This window comes from Lipotes vexillifer, unplaced genomic scaffold, assembly GCF_000442215.2.
Source record: "Lipotes vexillifer unplaced genomic scaffold, Lipotes_vexillifer_v1.1 scaffold1798, whole genome shotgun sequence".
Taxonomy (NCBI): Eukaryota; Metazoa; Chordata; class Mammalia; order Artiodactyla; family Lipotidae; genus Lipotes; species Lipotes vexillifer.
In genome coordinates, this window is record NW_006789032.1 from 1072878 (window position 1) to 1086800 (window position 13923).

General features: G+C 45.1%; 1 protein-coding gene across 1 annotated transcript in view; it reads left to right on the plus strand.

Annotated features, from left to right (window-relative positions):
- Positions 1 to 6: 6 nt before the first annotated feature.
- TCFL5 (transcription factor like 5) overlaps positions 7 to 13923 on the plus strand; it is a 17258-nt gene continuing 3341 nt past the window's right edge. The window contains 5 exon segments of the mRNA XM_007472316.1: positions 7 to 130; positions 1219 to 1405; positions 1692 to 1854; positions 3390 to 3636; positions 5505 to 5646. Of these exon segments, the coding sequence (XP_007472378.1) occupies positions 117 to 130; positions 1219 to 1405; positions 1692 to 1854; positions 3390 to 3636; positions 5505 to 5646 (753 nt within the window). The 5' untranslated portion in view covers positions 7 to 116.

A 13923-nucleotide genomic window follows, 5' to 3' on the forward strand; every position in this document is an offset into this window, starting at 1 on the left:
GCGCGTCCGAGGCGCGGGCCAAGTCGGCCGTGCGCGTCCGCCTGGAGGACCGCTTCAACAGCATCCCAGCCGAGCCCCCGCCAGCCCCGCGCGGCGCGGATCCCCCCGAGCCCGGCATGGCGCTCAACAAGTGGGTGCATTCCCCAGGGAGCGGGCCGGGTGTAGCTAGGGTCCTCTGCAGAGAGGCACCAGCCTGGGTCCGGGTGTAAACCAGGGTTCTGTGCAGAGAAGCCCCAGGCTGGGTCCGGGTATAGACCAGGGTCCTCTGCAGAGGCCACCAGCGTGGATCCGGGTGTAACCAGGGTCCTCTGCAGGGAGGCACTAGCCTGGGTCCGGGTGTAGACCAGGGTCCTCTGCAGAGAAGCACCAGCCTCGGTCTGGATGTAGACCAGGGTTCTCTGCAGAGGCCAGCGGCCTCACTGCAGCTTGCATCTTAACAGGGAGCAGACCTCAGTGGGTATGGAGGCTGAGCTGAAAGTTTGTGTGCTCTGTGCAAGCACAGCAAGCAGATATTAAGTACACAGCCTGCAGCATTACCTTTGCGGTGTGCACTCTGCGTCTGCATGTGGAAGAGAGATGAGTTAAGTGAACACATGTTCCTGAGGAACAAAGGTTTTGTCCCCAAATCACTCACCTAAATGTCAGGAGAGACCTCTGCTTGCCCCTCTGTTGACTCAGGTTGAGACTGACCTCATCTTGCACAGATGCATCCCCTGGGAGGAAAGATGTCATGTTGTGAGGTTTTGAGTGTAAAATGCAGCTTCATCCTTCAGCCAGACTGCCAGCCCATAAGTGATCTTGCAGCAACAGCTATCTGAGAGGAGTAGCCTGTCTGCTAGGGTGTCTCCTCAGCTTCCTGTCTGTCCCCACCCTGTAGTTTTCCCCATTTTGCCCATAGTCATCAGATTTTGGAGGATGGCCAAAAAAACAGAGATTGGTGTCAGAAGTGTGATGGGAAAGGAGGTGTAACTAAAAGATGACACACAGGCACACCTTCCAATGTGAGGAAGAAAGTTTGAACTTGTCCCCTACAACACTAGCTGATAATTGTTTGTAGAGATTTCCATGATGGGGGGCATTCATGGTAACAGGTTCAAGTTCCTATCTAGAAAATCAGATGTTAGCCATTAGAGTGTGATAGTTAGTGATTGTGGTGTTTCAGGAAACTTACCTGCCACATACGCTTCATGTGTTTCTGGGTTTCTTTTGTCTTGGCAGTTTGGTAACTCTTATTCGCCATCCGTCCGAATTAATGAATGTTCCTCTTCATCAGCAACAAAACAAATGTACAACATTAGTGAAAAATAAAACTGCTGCTGCAACTACTGCTCTGCAATTTACATACCCTCTGTTTACTGCAAATAGTTGCTCTACTAGTGGAAATTCTAATCTTTCACAAACACAGGTAGGGAATATGATTTGCGAAGCTTTGCTCTTTTGTATTAAATGGATAGATTGTATTTTAGTTACGTCCCAAGGACTTTTTTTTTTCTTTCATTGAGCTCAATAACTTTTTAAAATCGAGAGTATTTATGTGGTTCGGGGATATTTAAAAATTCTTAGTGCACCTGAAGTTCTTCAAGTTCACGTGAATACCTTTGACGTTACTTCTATTAAAGTGCATTTTATTTGTACGTAGAGAGGAGATTGTCACCTGTTGATAAAGTTCCTGTTGCTTCCTTTTTTTCCAGAGTTCTAGTAACTCATGTTCTGTACTTGAAGCTACCAAGCATCAGGATGTTGGGTTGCCAAGAGCATTTTCTTTCTGTTATCAGCAAGAAATTGAATCCACTAAACAGACTTTGGGTAGTAGAAACAAAGCTTTGCCTGAGCAGGTTTGGATCAAAGTTGAAGGTAAGCGATAAAACAGAGGCTGGCGGGTGCTTTCTCCTCCTGCCTCATGTCTTTGCCTCCCCTTTTTTTTTTTTTTTTTTTTTTTTTTTTGGCCATGGGTGGGAGAGGGGAGAGAGGTGGTTTATAAACCAATGAAACGATCTCGGAAGCCTGCTTGCATCTTAGGGATCCTTCCGTCCCTCTGCCCAGTCACCTCACTTTGAACATCCTTGCGAATTTTGAACATCACGATTATACTTGGCCTGGAAATGTTGAGTTTAGGGGCTGCTTTTTCTTAACAGTAACCTCCTTAAACAGAAAAATGATAGACTTAGGTACATTTTCGTTACCTTCAAGTTACTGACAGCACTTTTAGGGGTTTTTTTTCTTCTCTTATTTCGTACTTCTTGAGTGAGTCTGAAATCCGCTCAGAGCTTTAGGGGACGATCTGCAGATGGGCAAAGGATTGAGTTGGGAGCAAGAGGCCATAAGGTGATACAGAATGTTTTAGAAATAGAGAAACTTCTGAAGGCAAACTTTGCTTACCCCTGACGTTAACCCTCAATCCGTTTTTCCTGGAAAACATTCTTTTTCGAGTTATCCAACGATAACACAGCTTACACTCCGCTTTTCAAGAGCTGATAAAGACAGGGTAGGGCTGGAGCTCTCCTTCTTTCTCCCACGCCAGTGGTTAATTTTCCATTGTTCTTAGGGCATTGCTCACGGAGGTATATGTTAACATTTGTAAGGTATAAAGGTCAGTATTAAAATAGTCCCTGTACTGACTATTCAGCTGAAGAACCAAAGTATTACCAATACTTGTGAATTCCTCTCTATGTCTTTTGAAAAGTGATCACCATTCGGAAATTTGTGTCAAGTGATTCTTTCACTGTAGAGGGTTTGGCTTTGTACGGTACCTCGGGAATGCATATCACCGCAGGTACTAATTAGACGCCTGCTGTACTTTGATAGAAATTTGACATTTCTGTAGCACAGGTCAAAGCTATGATGTGATTACTCCTTTTGTGGGGGGGAATCTCACTTGTAAGGTGAGGGCATGTTTAATCCTAAACCACTTAGGTTTTGTCCTCTTCTGAGCATTGCAGTTAGAATATCAGTTGTCATATTAGGATAACTGCGTATCAAGAAAATCTTTTGGAGAAAATATTTCTAGGTTTTTGTTTTTTTTTTTCCCCATTCTGAATATCAGAAAAATCAAACAACTTCTCGGTTTTTTTATTCATAGATGACAGTTAAAACGCCTGTTGATTTAAAAGGGGGACTTTTGACTGTATTGCTGTGTAAGCTGTATTGATTACATAATACCTGGAGTGTTTTAATTCAGTTTATGTTCAGTTTTATAGTTTGAAACCTAGAGCCTTGCGCCAGCTGTTTCTGTGGAATTTTGGAGCCCTTCCTGTTTGGTTCTGTGTGCTCCTTACCCATTCATGTTTATATCTTGGATCGAAAATACCAAAAAATATATTTGGCATTCACGAGGGTAAGTTTAGAAGAACAGAAAAATTAAAATACCACTTTTTCCTTCTTTTGCAAAGGAGAAGCGCTATGTAAACAAGCAATAAATAAGAGGAATCGGAGTAGGATACGTCAGTTGGACACAAACATAGAACGAAGAGCCCTTGGAGAGCTCCAGAATGTGGGTGAAGGCTCCACAGCAGCGCAGGGTGCTTGGCAGTCGGTGGAGTCGTCCCAGGCCACCTTCGGGGAGCAGACCCAGAGCGGGCCCCAGCGGGGCCGGTCCCAGCGCAGGGAGAGGCACAACCGCATGGAAAGAGATAGAAGGTAATGCGTGGAGTCGGTGGCATACAGTTGTCTTAGACGCCAAGCTGACGACAGTCGGTGGTGGTAACAGGCACCTTTTTGTAGAAAACAATGGTGTAGCCATTTCTGTGTTCGAGGCAGGGAAAGCTGGCAAGAGTCAGTGGTCACCTTGCTTTGCTAGGTGGATGGGGGTACCCAAGACCACCCCCAGGTTTGATGATTCATTAGGAGGACTCATGGCTTTGATGTATTTTGGACAAAGAACCCAGCAAAGTCAGCAGAGGCGCGTGGGGAGAGGTCTAGGGGCCCCAGGCGCCAGCTCCCCAGAACACCTCTCAGTGGAGCCACTCAGGTTGCCTGTCACCCCCCAGCACTGGTGACATGTTCCTGGACAGCAAAGCTCCTTAGAGTCTCGGGGCCCTGGATCCTACTGGGGGCTGGTCGTGGGGAGGGGGGCGGAAATATTCCCTACCTGGCACGCGGCCAAGTCCCAGACGCCCAGAAGGAAAGCTGGTGTTTAGCATAAGCCAGTGACCAATGGTGGTGGGAACCGCCCCCCCGAAATCTAAGTTCCCAGGTGCTGGCCGGGGCAGCCTTCCTGGGAGGGAGTCTGCCTGCACGCTGGGTTACTCAGTTTTGCTTGGTTCTTTTAAGGATATTGAAGACGGAGGAAGTTGCAGCTTATGTAAGTTGTTTCATCTGTGGATTTCATTTGTGCTGTTCTGTGTAGAAGGAAAAGGTGGTTAATTTTTCTGTTATAGCTGTGGGTATGGGGTGATTCCCTAACTCAGTCATTTGTTGAGTACTTTGTACCAGTTTCTGTTTTAGGCTCGGGAAATAGAGCATTGAGCAAGACAGATATTCATCTCTGAACCTACAGTGTTGAGCAGTGGAAATTTATTTATTTAAAGGGATATATTAAAGTTAGGCAGCTAGATACCTTTCCTAAGGATGTGTCCGCACATACACGCCAAGCTATGGGCATCACTGAGCTCACCGTGAATTATAATGGGCATTGTTTATATTTATTTAATAAACATTTACTGAATACCTACCATCTGAAAAAAAGCCTTATATGTACTATGTGTTGACGGTAAAAGTTTTCATTCTTACTCGGCCATTTCCTAGTTTAACAACTTCCTACACATTCTTTACCTCTCCACCTGAGTCTCTCGTCTATAAAATAGGGATATCACCTACTGCATAGATGGGACACAAGAATTAAACGAGCTGAAATGTAGTGTCTGGCCCAGTGCCTGCAGTTGCAGAGCATCTAGTGAATTCCAGCTGTTGTTGTTACCTTACAAAGTTGCTCTAAAGTTCTGAGTGTACAGGTGGGGAAATAGAAACAAGGGCCGTATTATCTGAATGTAATACGTAAGAGTTAAAAATGGTCTAAGACTCCAGTTGTGATGTAAATCATCCCTAAAGAGACCGGGTTTGGGGATATTAACAGGCTGGTAGTCTGTGGTCCTTTATGAACCGGGGCCCCTTGGAGAATCAAAGCTGTGAATCCTAGCTTCTCTGACTTCCTTGGCACCTGGCAGGCAGGTGAGTGAAAGAATGTCCTGCCCAGAAGAAACACACACACAATTTTGCTTCCAGTTTCAGGGGGTTTGGGTCCATCCTTGGTCTAGAGACTTGGACCTGGTCCTTGCTCCTGGCCCAGGAGAATTAAACGGGAAACTTTCCAGGGAGCGCGACTGGGCTTAGTGGGCAGCTGAGGGTGGGCTGGCCGCTGTAGAGGGGAGCCCCGAGGTGAGGGCCTGCCTTTCCTACGCTCTCAGTGGCCAGGCCGCAAGCTGATTCCTCAAGACACACAGACACCTGCTTTATTCCTTTGTTCTGCTTCAGCTTCTCTATGTGATTACTTTGGGTTTTGACTGTAGGCGCAGAATCCGCATTTGTTGTGATGAGTTGAATCTTTTAGTCCCGTTCTGCAACGCCGAGACCGATAAGGCAACGACTCTGCAGTGGACCACAGCGTTCCTGAAATATATTCAGGAAAGACATGGAGATTCTCTTAAAAAGGTTAGTATCTAGGCCAGGAGATTTTCAGAATCCTCTAAATGTATCAAGTGTTGTTATTTATCCTTTTTCCTCTAAGATGTCCCAAACTGTCCTTTGTTTCCTGGAACCAAATGTCAGATGCTGAGTCCAGTGTGAATAATGCCCTGCTCATCACTTACCAAGGTACTAACCACAGCCTGGATTGGTGGTCAGCTGGCAGTTAGGCACCTGCTCTGTGCAGTGGATTGTTGGGGGCTTAAAGGGGTTTCAGAGACCTGCCTGTAGGATATGATTTTTTTTTCCCCCCTCAGAAGATGTTGTGAAAGGGATAAAGCACAAATAGGAAGAAAAAGAGGCAATTAAATGTCAAATAAATAACCTGGATTTCAAACACGTTCAGAAGGCAGAGAAGAGAAATGCTGCGTCCGGGGGATCGGTGTGGGGGGGCTCGGGGGCTCGAGCATCTCAGCTCCTTAGGACGGCCATCTCGACCTTGACCCTGTCTGTCTGGGCCCAGGAGCCATTGATTCCCTGCAAGCCAGCTGGGCTCCCGGTGGGAGCGGATGCTGGATGTGAGTGAGGGTCTCACCTGCCCCCTCCTTGGGGGTTCAGATGAGAGAACATTCCCTGCATTGGCTTCTGTGCTCTGCCTTGGGGGAACCTTGGGTCCAGGTACCGGCCTCATTTCTCTGGGGATCAGGGCGCGTGGGATGAGGCCTTAGTGGAGAGCGGCCTGGTTTTGCTGCTGGTCCCGGCTGTCGTGTAGTCGCTGCCGTTGACGGCAGCACGGGTCTGATTAGAGAACCGAGCTGAGGTTGGCACTATAAACGTGGAACCTTTTGAAAAAGAGCCTTCCGTATCTAGATCCTGGGGGAGCGGCCAGCCGAGCGCCCCAGGCTGCCTGGAATGAGGCCCCTAGGGCTGAGTGCTAAGTTTGTCCTCTCTGTTTCCCTTTTCTGTGCCCACGTGCATTTCCATCTTGTGTGTTTCGTAATTTCATCAAGTTCCTTATTTTCATTGTATATTTAACTGCCTTTTAAAGCAATACCTGCGTCAACTTTGTGCCGATTGGATCATTTATGGTTGTTTATAACGTGGTTACTCTAACATTATTTTTTAGCGATGGACTTGGTTTACTGTAATAAAATAAAGCTTTTATATTTAAAACATGATTTAATGGTTGGCTATGTGTACCTAATAGTGGTAAACTATCATTTATATGATTCATTCGAATATGATGAGGGTGTTTACAACAATAAAAAAACTTAACTGTCGCTATCTATACTCAAAGATTAAATAGGTTAAAAACTTACGGACATTAATTTTTATGTATATTAGGCTTCCTGAATATTTCTGAAATTTAGTTACATTGAATTTGTAGATTGTTTCTGGGTCGGATTACAAGACCCATCAAGAAACAGGCCGAAGTGACGTCAGTAGCAGTTTGGGGGGGATTCGAATGTAGGTGGTTCAACCCGTGTGTCCTTCCTGTTTCCTTAGTGACGTTCCCCCTCTTACTCGCATGAACATTTTGAAAGATGTGATACACGACAAGTCTTCAGTGATTTTCCTCAATTATTTCAGTACACATCTCATCCCACAGGTCTGTTCCGACACTAACCAGGCTTCTTCCCCAGACACTGGGGGCACCTTGAATAAGACAGAGACCCCGTGGGCTAGAGGGAAACGGCTAACAGGTCGAGGGTGAATGGACCACCTCCATCCCGGTGTGGGGTCTGGTTGACATCCTGCAAAAATGGCTGGACTCCAGGAGGAGAGGTTCGGGGTGGGCAGGAGTGGAGACACAGACCCTGGTCAGAGGCGGCAGCCGCTCTGCTGAGACTGGCCAGGGCCCGCGGTGCTGGATGTAGGGCTGCTGGGCAGAGGAATTGGGGACCACGCTGGGGCGTCTGGCTGGAGCAGCTGGGCGGGTGCTGCTGTTTCCTGAGATGGGAAGACGTGTGGAGAAGCAGGATGGGGTGGGGCGGAATCCACGTTCTGTGTCCGTCGGGCTAGGTTTTCAGTGCCCAGGAGGCATCAGGTGGAGAAGTTGAGAAGGTAAACGAGTCTGCAAGCAGGTGGTTCCCTTTGTTTTATTTCTCTAATGAGCACAGAGTTCACTGAACACCTGCCCTCCCCTCACCTAGTCTGAGCCGTCAACATTTACCACGTTTAACACACACGTGCACGCGCACAGCACAATTTCAAAGACAATGACAGATGTCATGACCCTTCACCTCTAAATATTTACGCTTGCGTCTCCCACGTGACGCCAGTGCCGTTTTCACACCTCACAAGGTCGATAGTCATTCTCTTATACCACCTACTATCCAGTCCGTATTCCCATGTCCCCCAGATGTTCTAAAGGTGACTTTTACGGCTGCGCTTTTTTCCAAACCAGCACCCAGCCATGCTTCTGTGTTGCATTCAGTGACGTTTTTCTGTCTCTGAGGTATAGCAGTCCTCCCTACCCCACAGTTTCTGTTACGGCACTGAGACTTTGAAGAGATTGGGCCAGACAGGTGCCTGTACAACCCTGGATTTAGATGATTCGTTGTATTTATTTATGGTAATTAAAAACTTTTATATAATTTTAAACTTGCAGGAAAATTCCAAGATGAGTGCTAAGAGCTCCTTGTGTGCCCACCCAGGTTTACTCAGAACTCCCAGTTGTTCACATCTTGCCCTATTTGTTCTGTCTCTCGCAGTCGAAACCATTTGATGGTAAACTGTGGGCACCATGCGCCTTGATACCCAAACACTTCAGTCTGTGATTTTAAAGAATATTACATTATCTTACATAACCAGAATACAATGGCCAAAATCAGGACACTTAGCATTGGTGTAATACTCTTTATCTAATTCAAATTTTGCCTCTTGTCCCAATAACATCCGCTACACCATTTTCCCCGGTCCAGCCCCAATCCAGGGTCACTGGTGATGCAGTTGTTGTGAGGTGACATTCTGGGGTCGTGACCTTGAACCCTAGCCAGGCTCTGGGGCTGCGGGGCAGTCTCTCACCCTGTGCTTCCCTCTCCTCTGTCCTGTCACCATCACAGTCATTGGGCAGGACGGTGGCGCTGCCCCCCTGCTTTGTCTTCCCTCCTCCACCTGAAGTTGGGGTGGGGGCCGCCCCGCACCCACTTGTCCTTGCGCACCAGCCCCAGTTATCAGGTGCAGCTGTACTGTCACTTCTCCCTTTCCTGTGCAGTAGGAATTCTGTCCTTTTTATTTTAAATTTATTTTATTGAAATATAGTTGATTTACAATGTTGAGTTAATTTCTGCTGTAGAGCCAAGTGACTCAGTTGTACATACACACACACACACACACACACACACACACACACACACACGTATATTATACATACACGCATTCTTTTTCATATTCTTTACCATTATGGTTTATCACAGGATACTGAATATAGTTCCCTGTGCTATACAGGGAACTGTAACCCTATATAGGGTTAGGACCTTGTTTATCCATCCTATATATAATAGTTTGCTTCTGCTAACCCCAAGCTCCCACTCCATCAATCCCCCACCCCCACCCCCACCCCCTTGGCAACCACCAGTCTGTTCTCTATGTCTGTGAGTCTGTTTCTGTTTTGTAGATAAGACTGACTGTTCTTTTTAAGAACAGCATTTTATCTATTTCTCACATTTATTTCTCACATTCTGATCGGCAAAGATGACAGTTTTAAAAAACTTGTTGAGACTTCCATTGCGACCTCTTATGTGGTCAATTTTTAAAAGTTCTGTGTTTATTTGGAAAGGACGTGCGTTCTCTGTTTGGCGAATTCTGTATGTTTATTACGTTGAGGTTACGAATTGTGGTTCAGGCCTTTCCTGTCCTCTCTTGTCTGTCAGACCTGTTGTTCTCAGAGCCCCCGTGGCATCTCCCACCGTGACTGGCCTTGTCCCATCTCTGTGGGGCTCTCAGCGTGGCTGAGTGTCGGGGGCACACCCTCCCACCTGGGCCCCGAGGTTTGTCACCCCTCTTGGTTTCATTAACCCTTTCCCTTTAATTCTCTTGTCTCTCTGTACAGATGACACCAGTTTTCTTCCTCTTCCTAACTTCCTGGTATAATTTCTTGACATGTAGTTGGAACAATCTTTCTTTTTCCTGCTAAAAATGGGTTTTATTATTGGCCCTTCTCCTATTTACAAATTTAATGTGAACATCCAGCTTTGACCAGACGCCATCTCAAGGTGTCTGATGCGTTGTAAACATCCCTTAAAACTCAGCTATTTCACTTAAGTTTCATTGAAATAGACGCTAATTGAGAGAGCAGAGTAACAATGACTAGCTTACCTTTGATGCAGTCAAGGGCGGGAGGTGTCCACTTGTCTCCCTCTTTCACGGTCACCCCAAGTTCCCATGAACTGAGTACCAGGGACCTCGTGAGAGTCTAGATTGAGCTACACCTTAACCCCACTGCTGGCAGAGCTATTCAAAATAAAGACAGGTGCCCAGGGCTCCTCATTTTATGATAATTGTTTAGAAAATCTCTTGGAGTACTTTCTTACGTCTGAGAGATGATTATTCTCTTCCTTCTGACTTCTATTTAGGTATTCTCAAAGGTAAATTCTACCTTCTCAAATATAGGCAAATATTTTATAGTTGGGCTTTGGGTGTCAGAATATAGAAACCAATATATCAAGCCATGGTTCATCTTACGTTGCATTAAGACCGTTGAAAATCTTTTAAATTTTGGGAAGGAAATTATAAGGTATTTATGTGCAGATATAGCTTCTGAGCATAGACAGTTGCTGCAAATGGCAGATGGCCTTGGTTGGGATGCCACTTAGCGTGTGGACAGGTGGAGTGCTCCAGCCGTTCCAGATGACTCAAAAGTCAGAGCAGTGGCAGCAGAGAGAGCACTTATACGTCCCTTCCTGGACACAAATTAAATATAAACCTATTATCGTCCAGCAACAAAGAGACAGCACAATTCAAAAATGGGCAAAGGACTTGAATAGACGTTTCTCCACAGAAGATAAGCAAATGGCCAATAAGCAGATGAAAAGATGCTCAGCATCACTAATGATCAGGGAAATGCAAATCAAAAGCACTTTAATGGATGTGAGATACCAGTTCACACCCATTAGCTGTGGCTATTACAAAACAAAATAACAAGTGTTGGTGAGGATGTGGAGAAATTGCAACCCTTGGGATTGCTGGTGGGAATGTAAAATGGTGCAGCTGGTGGTTCCTCAAAAAGTTAAACATAGGGGCTTCCCTGGTGGCACAGTGGTTGAGAGTCCGCCTGCCGATGCAGGGGACACGGGTTCGTGCCCCGGTCCGGGAAGATCCCACATGCCGCGGAGCGGCTGGGCCCGTGAGCCATGGACGCTGAGGCTGCATGTTCGGAGGCTGTGCTCCGCAGCGGGAGAGGCCACAACAGTGAGAGGCCCGTGTACCGCAAAAAATAAAAGTTAAACATAGAATTACCATATGATCCAGAAGAATAAAAATTACCCAAAAGAATAGAAAGCAGGGATTTAAACAGATATTTGTATACCAGTGTTCATAGCCGCATTATTCACAGTCACCAAAAGGTGGAAACAATCCAAGTGGTGGAAACAATCCAATCAACAGATGAATGGATAAGCAGAATGTCTGTACAGCCAGTGAATTACTATTCAGCCATGAAAAGGAATGAAGTTCTGACACATGCCTCACAATATGGATGGACCTCCAAAACAGGATGCTGACTGGGAAAAGGCAGACACAAAAAGACAAATACTGTATGATTCCACTTACATGAAGTATCTAGAGTCATCAGATTCATAAAGTCAAAAAGTAGAATGACGGGTGCCAGAGACTGGGGGAGGCGGATGGATGGAGGGTACGTTTAACAGGGACAGAGTTTCAGTTGGGGGAGATGAGAAAGTGCTGCAAATAGATAACGGTGATGTTTACACAACATTGTGAATGTACTTAAGCCACTGAATTGTACACTTACAAATGGTAAAAAATGGCAAATTTTATGTTATATATATTTTACCACAATAAAAACATATAAACTTAGACTTAATTGTGTAAGAATGCTATGCTTTAAAAAAAAAAAAAAACTTACAGAAAAGTATACACGCACAAAAACGGAGAGACTAGAATAATGAACGCCCGTGTCCAATAACTCACCTTCAGGCACAATTTTGTTTCACCTGTACATCCCCATCTTCCCACCATCACTGAATTATTTTAAAGCATTTCCAATTGTCATATCATTTTCATTCACAAATGTATCTGTAAAAAGAAAAGGGCTGTTTAAAAGCACAACCACGTCATCATCATCTTCCTTAATCTCCATCCCTGTCCAGATTTCTCTGATTGGCTCACAACTGTCTTTTTACTGTTGACTTACTTAAATCAGTATCCACACACTGCATTTGCTTCATAGCTCTTGAATACCTTTCAATCTGTTATGGCTCCCCTTTCCTATTTTCCTTGTTGTTTGTTTATTGATGAGGCTGAATGTTACTGAACCAAATTTGGGTCCACTTGCCTGCACACAGTAAAGCCAACTTGCTGACACCAGTTGCGGTGAAAACAAGTGCAGCGTTTATTGCAGGTGCCAAACAAGGAGTCTGGGCAGCTAATGCTCAAAAGACCTGAACTTCTTGTTTGGCACCCGCAATAAATGCTGCACTTTCTTTCACTGCAACCCAGTGTCAGTAGATTGGCCTTACTGTGCGCGGGTGAGTGGACGCAAATTCAGTTCAGTAACAAGTTTTGGTGACCCAGATGGGATTTCCAGCCCATCTGGGGTGCCAAAAATTGTTACTGAACTGAACTTGGGTCCTCTTGCCCACACACAGTATTACATGTCATGGTTAGTTATACTCTGTGACAACTTCAGCAGAGAATTTTTCTCCATATAATTTAATATACTACATAATCTTAATTAGTTTAATATTTCTCTCTGAGATGCCTCAGGAGCCCTTTGGAAAACTCAAAGTCATCTAGAGAAGGAAACTTACAACCTGTTGTCAAAAGCAGCTCAATATTCCAGGAAAACTTTACTCTCTTAACAGAGAGAGAAAACCACTTCCAGTCTGCACCAGCTTACTTTTAATAGCAGAGTTCATTTAGTTAATTAAATTCAATCTAATGTGAGCCAATCTTGACCCCATGCAAAACTCTTTCCTTAAGGTTCCTTTTCTACAAACCTTTCATCACTTCCTGTATCTATATTAGTTTGTCCATTATTTTTTCCCTATCCAGAAACAACCAAAATTATTCTCCCTTTTTTCCCTTAACAAAGATATTTCCATTCTTTATACCTTCTCTCACTGACAATGTATATCCTACTTTCTTTACACACTGAAATGCTTCCCTTATTGCTTTTAGTAGTTTAATTACACATGTATTACAATTTTTAACCCTTAAAAACTTTAATCTTTACTGAAAACCAAGAAGCAAGTAATTGGACTTTTCTTTATATCAGCATGTTTTGATTGGCAAACTTATGAACCACCTCTAGAAACTGTTCCTATAGCACAGTTTTTCTCTTTAATGTGGTACAGGACGTGTGTCTAATAAACCCAAACATCTTTAGTTGTTTTTCTCTCTCATAAGAAGACAGGAGGTGAACTTAGACTTGTCTAGTGATCAGTGTTAATGCTCAAAAGATCTGAACTCCCTGTTTGGCGCCTGCAATAAACGTTGCACTTTCCTTCACCACAACCTGGTGTCAGTAGATTGTCTTTACTGTGTGTGGGCGAGTGGACCCGATTTGGTTTAGTGACAGTGTTGGTGACTGAGACGCATCCTGTTCAGCAGCTGCCTGAGCACCTTTGTCTCAGGGGCAGCCCCAAGACCTTGCCACCAACCAGCCATCCTTGGCCCACAGCGCTTTTGATTTTTGTGATAAAGAAACAAGGCACTTGCATTGGCAGGTTGAGATGTCTTTGGTAAGTAATGGAACTCACGTGTGGTGACCTCAGAGTATTCTTCCCTATCACACTGACTTCTGTAGCAGAATATTGGTTGGGATTTTCCCTTTTGGACTAAGGCTTGGTCATTTGGCTTTTTTTTTTTTTTTTTTTAATAAAGTACTCTTTTTTTTTTAAATAAGTGTATTTATTTATTTTTGGCTGTGTTGGGTCTTCGTTGCTGCGCGCGGGCTTTCTCTAGTTGCGGTGAGCGGGGGCTGCTCTTCGTTATGGTGCGCGAGCTTCTCATTGCGGTGGCTCCTCTTGTTGCAGAGCACCGGCTCTAGGTGCACAGGCTTCAGTAGTTGTGGCTCGTGGGCTCTAGAGCGCAAGCTCAGTAGTTGTGGCGCACGGGCTT